General features: G+C 39.8%; 1 protein-coding gene across 1 annotated transcript; it reads left to right on the forward strand.

Moving 5' to 3' along the window:
* The first annotated feature begins 6995 nt into the window (after positions 1-6995).
* LOC149090873 (uncharacterized) lies at positions 6996-9047 on the forward strand. Its single transcript, XM_089263627.1, has 2 exons — positions 6996-7432; positions 8977-9047. Exons 1-2 carry the CDS (start codon positions 7027-7029, stop codon positions 9045-9047), a joined length of 477 nt encoding a protein of 158 aa, XP_089119753.1. The 5' UTR covers positions 6996-7026.
* The last annotated feature ends 577 nt before the right edge of the window (positions 9048-9624 follow it).

Here is a 9624-nt window from a genome sequence, read left to right on the forward strand (position 1 = left end):
GTCTGATTCTAGTATAGCTAATTGTGAATGATTTAACATGTTTTTTTTTAAATGCCAAATATTCAATAGAATATGTAGATCATATGCTGAAAGTTTCATTAAATTCGGTTTAGTCAATCGACGTTAAAAAATAACAACATGTTTGGCCAATTAACAAACGCACGTGCTGCAGCAACAGCAGTTTTCCAATACGTGTGCACACATACATTCAAACATCTTCTAGCACATTCTTAGAATCACATCAGCAGTTAGTTTCGTTTAGTTCTGCTAGATGGCGTTGCATCAGTGAATCTATTTCAGTTTTGACATTGCAAAAAATAACAGAGGAGTGGCGTCATGGTAGAGGGCGCGGCGCTCGATCGTGAGGTCTCTGGTTCAAATCCTGCTGGGCGTATTGTAGTTTTCTTTTAATTGCTTCAAAACTTTTCGAAATTGAAATTTTAACATTTTTATTAGTTTGGTTGTTCTTGCACATTCTTAAAGTCACATCAGCAGTTAGTTTGACTTAGATTTGGTAGATGGCACTGTAGCAGTGAATCTATTTCAGTTTTGACATTGAAAATCAAAACAGAAGGGTAGCGTCAAGGTAGAAAGAGCGGCGCTTGATCACGAGGTCTCGGGCTCTAACCCAGAGCTTGTCGGAACTATTTTTTTTAATTGTTTCAAAATTTTTATATATTTAATTAAATGAGTTTTATATTTCATTTATATTTTTAAATACATCGAAATTGAAATTTGAACCATACTAAATGTGCTTTTCTATTAGTTTGGCTCAGGGTAGTATCTAGTCGAGCGCTCTCGACTAGAGTTTTCTTACTTGTTTTTTTTTTTTTAATATTTTTGTTCTTATTTTTTATTTTAAAAATAATTTATTATTTTATATGTTGTTAATAAATCTATATTTAATATTTTTTTTCTAAGTTTTCCTACTAACACTTCTTTTTATAGCATCATTAGTTTCACTGACCGGACTGGAAAATAAAATACCCCCATCTGGTCGGGGTTACTATTGATATTATATCCTGTACTTTGTTTAGGCTTTTTCTTTTTTTTTTTTTTTAATTTAATTTGACTCTCGTTTTTGTCAATAGCTTTAAGAAATAAATAAATAAGTAAATAATATGTTTTTCATCAATTCTTATAGAATCATAACTTTCTAGTTTCAAAGCTCTAGGAGATACAGTTTTGTCCGAGTTGCCAGGCTCTAATGGGCGTAGATAAATCCGCCATAGCTGGTGATCTTTGGTGGTCGATGCGGTTCTACATTCCAAATTTCAGCTTTCTAGCTCTTCAACTAACATGATTTCTGGTATGTTGGAAAATGCATTTTCCAATTTGCAAAACGGACATTTGCAAATGGACATTCGCTTTCATGAATGAGTATAAAAACTCCGTTGACTCGCCATACGACGCCTTGCTGCAGGGGTATGAAAGGAGCGTCGTACTTAAAGATATGCAGGGAGGACACCGTATGCGCAGCCGTTGCCCTTTTCGATGATGGGGAAGTACATTTAGCTTATGGTATTTATTACTTAGCATATAAATGTGTATATGTACTTATGTGCATGTATTGACCAATTGGTCCAGAATTACCTTAATCTCTTTGCGGACCCAAACGAAAAATTAACATACGCTACGAATGTTGAAGCAGAAATAAGAACCTCTACTGATTCGCCAATATATTCCAAATTCTATCAATATCCAATGTCCTTAAAAGATGAAGTGAATAGACAAATCCAAGAGCTGCTAGATAATGGCATTGTTGAGGCATTTGGATATATGCCCTCTTTATTAATAGAATTAGAAAATAATGAAGAAATTGAATTATTAAAATTGTATAGGCTAAGAATGAATATGAAACCACTGTAAAGTAGTTGTTGTTGTACGCGCTAGCACGGGAGTGTCGCTCACCACTCAATCGCTCTCCCGCTGCTCGCGCTTAGGTGCGCTCTCTACTGTGCAAGCTGCGCTTGCGTTGATGTTAAATTTAATAAATTAGTACAAAATTGAACACCGGTGACAGCACTTCATATTCAGAGAGACCGCAAGTTGCTGTCTAAATTTTTTTTTATATAAATATATTATACACTGGCCCATTGGAGGACCAGACCCCTTTTGGAAGGACATTTTTGGCGCCCCCGGGTGGACGCTCTCTGGATTATGGATTTTGTGGATAATCAGGGAAGTACATAAATACATAGAGCACATAGATGACCAAGTAATGCAAGCGATAAATAAATAAATGCATTACTTGAGACATACAAAATATTAATGTATGTACAATCTTCGCCTATGTACATTGTGTTAAGCTTGTTTAAAATTGAAATTTAAAAAAAAAAAATAAATAAATAAAAAAAAATAAGGTGCATAATGTAATTGACCTTTGATATGCAAAAAAAATTCAATCTCTGTTGCCTCGCATAATACAAGTTTTCTTTGGCGCCGTTAGTGTGTTACAGTTTTTTCAAAGTTCAGTCAAATATCACTCAATAGACCACTTGCCCAAATAGTCACTCAACATTTTGGTTATTGTCTTCGCTATATCGTTTTCAGCTGTCTGTAACAGTCACTCAGGTATAGTTTAACACTGCCAGCGTAATATATTGAGATTTATTACGATCGCGCGCATTTCTTAATATTCTTGACTTGCTCTTCGCTTGTTGTCATACATTAAGTGAATTTTCATTTCTTTCGATTGAAATTGGTTTCAACTGAGCTTCACTTATAGCATCATGACTAATAAGCGAGGGAAGAATAGGTCTATGGACGAGTCATCAACGGAGCGTGTCGAAGCTTTGTTGGCCGTTTACAAAAATGTTACAAACGATATAACACGCATTAATAAATCATTAAAAGATTACACTAAACCAGTAGAGCCATTTGAAATTGAATGTCGACTTGAGATACTGAACCGCTACATAGAAAAGGCCTTTAAGACACAACAAGAGTTGGACGACATTAACGCAGATTTAGTGCCTCGGTCAACGTTAGAAGATTTGTGTGTATCGACCAAAGCACTTCTTATGAAGCGAGGTAGTGATAGCCAACCTAAAAGTGAGAGTCCCGCTAACTCTACAATGATTAGCTCAGTGTCTCACTCTAGGAATCTACCGAATATAAAGTTGCCAAAGTTTAGCGGAGAATATTCGGAATATAAGAATTTCATTGGACTGTTTGAGAGTTTAGTCGACAACGAGCCAGGGTTATCAAATATAGAAAAGTTTAATCACTTGTTGTCATGCTTGGACAAAGAAGCATTAGGCACTGTCAAGGCATATCAGGTGACAGATGATAATTACCCGAAAGCGTTAGCTGCTTTAAAAAATGTGTACGACAATCAGTGCCTCATATTTTTTAACAGTATTTCAAAACTATTTGATCTCCCACACATGTCCGAACCGTCAGCATCATCTTTGCGCATGCTGATAGACTCAGTCCGTGCCATTTACGAATCTCTATTATCGCTAGGATCTGATAAGCAGATTTCGAATGCCATGCTCATCCATTTAGTAATGATGAAAGCGGACGCTGGCACGCGCTCTAGGTGGGAAGAGAATCTTGACTACAATAAGCTTCCATTGTGGCAAGATTGTGAAGCTGCCTTGAACAGACGGTATCAGCATTTAAGTGCTGAAGACTCATCTGGTCCACGTCGTAAGGTAGCTCAGGATAATAGGAAAAGAATTGGGAAAACTTCACTAGCTGTCGCTCTGCCCAGTGAGCCGCAGAGTCCCAAATGCGTGTTTTGTAAAAGGAACGATCACTTCATTCACTCGTGCTCGTCGTTCGCAGCAATACCTTGCCAGAAACGTTTTACGTTCGCAAAGAGCTATCCGCTCTGTATAAATTGTTTGCGAACAGGACACTCAGTGGCTGCTTGCAAATCAGCCCATTGTCGTGTGTGCTCTAAGCCGCACCATACCATACTGCATAGATACAGCTCTGAAGCGGCTCAAAGTAGCTCAGCAGCTGTATCAGCAGTCCCTCGTGTCACTTCGTCACAGATTTCATCTGTAAATCACGCACGGACAGCCTCTGATCAAGTTCTTTTGGCAACTGCAGTTGTGAAGATAAAAGATCAATCTGGATCTTATCACTTAGCTAGAGCTTTATTAGATTCCGGCTCGCAAGTTAATTTCATAACTGAAGAACTTGCAAAACAGTTGAAATTAAAACGGCAAAGATCTGGGATTCAATTGTTGGGCATTGCTAATTGTCAGTCATCTGTTCGGCACAGCGTGCAAACTTCGATAGCGTCCCGAACGGACGACATAGAAATCCGAACAGACTTTGGTGTGTTACGTTCCATTTCGTCGTATCAACCGGAGAAGCACACTGAAGAGATCAAGGTACCTGATAATGTACAATTAGCTGATCCTCAATTCCACAAGCCGCAACGTATTGATTTGTTGCCCGGTGCTGATATCTTTTTTGATATATTAAGAGAAGGCAAAATAAAAGGACCCGATAACAGCCCAACATTGCAATTGACTGCCTTTGGTTGGATTGTATCTGGTCGCTGCCGAACATTGAATGCAGCTACTAGTTCGTCGACTTTCATTAGCGTCGTAAACGACGACATAGCTATAGATTCAATAGTTCGCAAGTTCTGGGAGTTGGAAGAAAAGCCAAATACAATTAATTCGATTTTGTATACCCCAGAGCAACAACTGTGCGAGAAGTCATTTGTGGAGACTATTTGCCAAACTACCTCGGGTCGTTTCAGAGTGTCGCTGCCATTCAAATCAAGCCCACATTGTCTTGGTACGTCTTATGACACAGCCAAGCGACGATTTCTGGCCTTGGAAAGAAGAATGAGCAAGCAAGAAGACATACATTGACTTTATGAAAGAATACCTGGCCTTGGGTCACATGAGCCCAACTAACAATCAAATTCCGAGAGAGCCGCATTATTTCATCCCATATCAATGCGTGCTAAGACCGCACAGCTCATCCACTAAACTTGGAGTAGTGTTTGATGCCTCTAGCAAGTCCTCCTCTCAATTGTCGCTGAATGATCTACTCATGGTGGGTCCGACCATCCAGCCGCAGTTATGGGAGACTTTGCTAAGATTTCGACTTCGTCCGTGGGCTGCTACAGCAGACATCACTAAAATGTACCGTCAAATTGAAATTGACGAGTCCCACCGCAACTTTCAACTTATTGTGTGGAGGGAAACATCCACTGATTCGTTACAAATCTTTCGATTAAACACAGTAACGCACGGGACAGCGACTGCTCCATTCTTAGCAATTCGATGTTTAAAACATCTAAGCGACTTGCATGCTTCCACTCATTCAGCTGCTGCAAGATCGTTAGCCCGAGATTTCTATGTTGATGACTTGTTGACAGGAGCAGATAGCGGTGAAGAATTGTGCTTGTTGCATCGAGACTTGATAGCAATTCTTCAAAAGTTTGGATTTCCTCTCACGAAATGGTCGTCCAATTGTAAACAACTCGCAGCACAACCAGCTAGAAACGATATAGTTATTGGTCATCAAGAGGACACAAAAACATTGGGATTAATTTGGAATCCAATGAATGACAGCTTTAGATATTCCATGAACTGTCCAGTGGAAGTTCAACAGACCAAAAGATCCGTTTTGTCATTTGTAGCAAGGTTATACGACCCCTTAGGTTTGTTAAGTCCGATCGTAACTCGTGCGAAGGTCCTTTTACAGGAAATGTGGTTGCACAAACTTGGGTGGGATGACCAATTGCCTGTTCAAATGAGGCAAGAATTTGAGGCAGTAACTAGCTGTTTCTCAAATCTAAACTCGTTACATATACCTCGTTACGTTGGCACACTTTAATCGAAAGGATGTCAAATCCATGGATTTGCTGACGCCTCAACGAGAGCTTACGGTTGTTGTTTATACGTAAGAATGCAAACAGATAAGGGTATCACTACCAGGCTGCTAGTCGCCAAATCTAAGGTAGCGCCCTTGAAAACAAAATCTGTTCCGCGGCTGGATTTGTGTGCTGCAGAATTGTTAGCTACTTTATGGGATGCGGTAAAGAAAGTACTTGATGGTCCTATTAATCAAGTCACATTTTGGTCAGACTCTGAGGTGGTGCTTCATTGGCTGCGAATGCATTCATCTAGCTTGAACACATTCGTTGCTAATCGCGTTGCAACCATCCAAGAGTTGACAACTAATGTATCTTGGCGTCATGTACCAACGAAAGACAACCCAGCAGACATTGTATCTCGGGGATGTTCAGTTGAGGAGCTTAAAACATCATTGTGGTTTTGCGGACCAGGATTTTTAAAGCTTTCTGACACATTGTGGCCAGCCAACCCACAAATAACCCTATCAAAGGAGTTAGAGCTGCTAGAGAAGCGTAGAACTGCAATTACTATGATCGCGGTCGATGAGGTAACAAATCCTATCGTACATCTTATTGAGTCAACGTCATCATTTTCTAAGCTAATCCGCATCGTTGCCTATATGTTCCGCTTTATCAATGGAAAACAAGAAAGTCATTCTTCACTTGTTCCTACAGCTTGAGTTAAGCTTCGCATTCCTTGCAGTTATATCTGTAATTCAACACATTGAATTCAGCGAAGAAATAAAGAAAATAAAGAAGTCAGTCGTGTTGCAACCGTCATTGCAAAAACTGACACCGTTTTTGCACCCACATCAGCATGGCAGGCGTATGTTATGGTTTCTACGAGTAGGAGGTCGTTTATTGAAGGCACCATTAGCACATAATGCCAAATTCCCATTATTGCTTCCAAAAAAGTGTCGTTTCGTAACGCTTTATTTGGAGCATTTGCATCGCTCTCATTGCCACGCCAATCCCCTAGTACTAATGGGCCTGCTTCGTCAGCAGGTTTGGCTGGTCAATGCTCGACAGGCTTGCAGTGCAGTAGTCCGAAAATGTGTGCATTGTTTTCGCTACAAGCCGAAACTCTTATCCCAAATAATGGGCAATCTTCCCGCTGATCGCTTACATGGAAATAGGCCATTTGAGATCAGTGGAGTGAATTAGTCACCGATTTAACCTCAAATTCATTTCTGATGTGTTTATTCAGGTTCGTTGGTCGACGTGGGCTTGTCCGGAAGCTGTATTGCGACAATGCCACCAATTTCGTGGGTGCCGCACGCACGCTGGACCTCAAAACTACGTTCCATGGCAACACAGCGGACATGGAAATGTTTGCTGCGGAGCGGGGCATGGAGTTTGTGTTCATCCCTCCTCGAGCGTCGCATTTTGGCGGCCTTTGGGAAGCGGCGGTGAAATCCGCCAAGGGTTTGCTGCTGAAAGCGATGGGCAGCGCTCGATTACGGCAAGACGAGGTGGCCACCGTGCTGGTCGAGGTCGAGGCCGTGCTCAATTCGCGGCCAATGGTCGCTCCCAGCAGCAACCCAAATGACGGCGAAGTGTCGCTCACCACTCAATCGCTCTCCGGCTGCTCGCGCTTAGGTGCGCTCTCTACAGTGCAAGCTGCGCTTGCGTTGATGTTAAATTTAATAAATTAGTACAAAATTGAACACTGGTGCCAGCACTTCATATTCAGAGAGACCGCAAGTTGCTGTCTACATTTTTTTTTTATATAAATATATTATACACTGGCCCATTGGAGGACCAGACCCCTTTTGGAAGGACAGGCATTATTCGACCTTCACGGTCACCTTATAACTCACCAGTATGGATACTTCCTAAGAAACCAGATGCATCCGGTGAAAAGAAATTTCGAATGGTCATAGACTATCGAAAACTCAATAAAGCCGCTATAGCAGACAAATACCCCATTCCTGAGATTAACGACGTATTAGCCCAGCTCGGCAACAATAAACTCTTTTCTGTCCTCAACCTTAAGAGCGGATTTCATCAAATCCCGCTAAAAACATCATATATTCCAAAAACAGCCTTCTCCGTGAATAACGGAAAATATGAGTCTACACGACTCCCATTCGGATTAAAAAACGCACCATCCATTTTTCAGCGTGCGTGACATTCTCAGAGAACACATCGGGAAAATCTGCTACATTTATATTGATGACATCATAATTTTTAGTAAAGACAGGGAATCACATACAAAAAACCTTCAATTTTCCAAACTCTACCAATATGAAATGTCAATTGGACAAATGCGAGTTCTACAAAAACAAGGTTGAATTTTTAGGATTCGTTATTTCTGACAAAGGCATTGAAACAAACCCAAACAAAGTACTAGCAATAGCCAATTACCCACAACCCAGAACTTTAAAGGATCTAAGAGCATTTTTGGGACTAGCAGGCTACTATAGAAGGTTCATAAGGGATTTCGCTAAGTTAGCTAAACCACTTAGCTCCCTTTTAAGAGGGGAAGATGGACGAGTGTCCAAAAACAATTCAAAGAAAAAAATAATAAATATGAACCAAGACGCAATAGAAGCTTTCAACAAAATCAAAAATTCATTAGTGTCCGATGAAGTTATTCTTCGATTCCCTGATTTCAACAAAGAATTTCAACTAACAACAGATGCTTCCGATTCCGCCATAGGCGCTGTGCTATCTCAAGGTGACAGACCAATTTCCTTTCTCTCTAGAACGCTCTCCAAAGCAGAAGAAAATTACGCCACTAACCAGAAAGAAATGTTAGCCATAATTTGGGCATTAAAAGCCTTCAGAAACTACCTCTACGGTAGATCAAAAGTTAAAATCTACACTGATCACCAACCCCTCACTTATTAGCTTAGCAGCTGGAATGGAAATTCCAGAGTAAAAAGATGGAAAGCATACCTCGAGGAATATAATTACGAATTACTTTACAAACCGGGTAAAAGCAACGTAGTCGCCGATGCATTATCAAGGCCTAGCCAGATTAATTCAGTTGCGTCAACACAACATAGTTTGGAAAGTTCACCAGATAACCAAATTTTCTGCACAGAAGCCCCTATCAATGCATTCAAAAATCAAATCTTCATTAGGAGAGATGGCTCAACAAACTACAGTTTCAACATCCCATTCCCAACATTCCATAGGCATACGATTCAACCAACATTCCATAGGCATACGATTTAACAACCAGACTATAACGAAAAAGATATACTGAACATCTTAAAAAAGTATTTAAATCCATCCGTTTTAAACGGAATCATAACATCAGAAGATATAATGGGAATAATACAGAAAATATATCCTTTACACTTCAGAAACTATAAAATCAGATTCACCTCAACATATGTAAAGTTATTTTAACAGACATCGAAAAAGAGCAAGAAATATTAAAGGAAAACAATAGGGCCCATCGTGGCATAGCAGAAAATAAGGCACAACTTTCAGAAAAATGCTACTTCCCCAAGATGAAAGCAAAAATTACAAATCTCATCAAATAATGCAGGACATGCAAAGAACAAAAGTACGATAGGCAGCCTACGAACTCAGAACTAAAAGAAACCCCTATCCCAAAATATCCAGGAGAAATTATTCATGTAGACATTTATTCAACAGAAAAGATATTGGTGCTAACAGCACTCGATAAATTCTCAAAATTGGCACAGGCCAAAATCATCAAATCAAAAGCTATACAGGATATTAAAGAGCCATTACATGACTTAGTATTTTATTATGGAGTACCAAAGTGTATCGTAATGGATAACGAAAGGTCGCTAAACTCAGAAACCATAACC

The sequence above is a fragment of the Drosophila navojoa genome, chromosome X (assembly GCF_054131105.1).
Source record: "Drosophila navojoa isolate 15081-1374.11 chromosome X, UAZ_NAV_1.0, whole genome shotgun sequence".
NCBI lineage: Eukaryota > Metazoa > Arthropoda > Insecta > Diptera > Drosophilidae > Drosophila > Drosophila navojoa.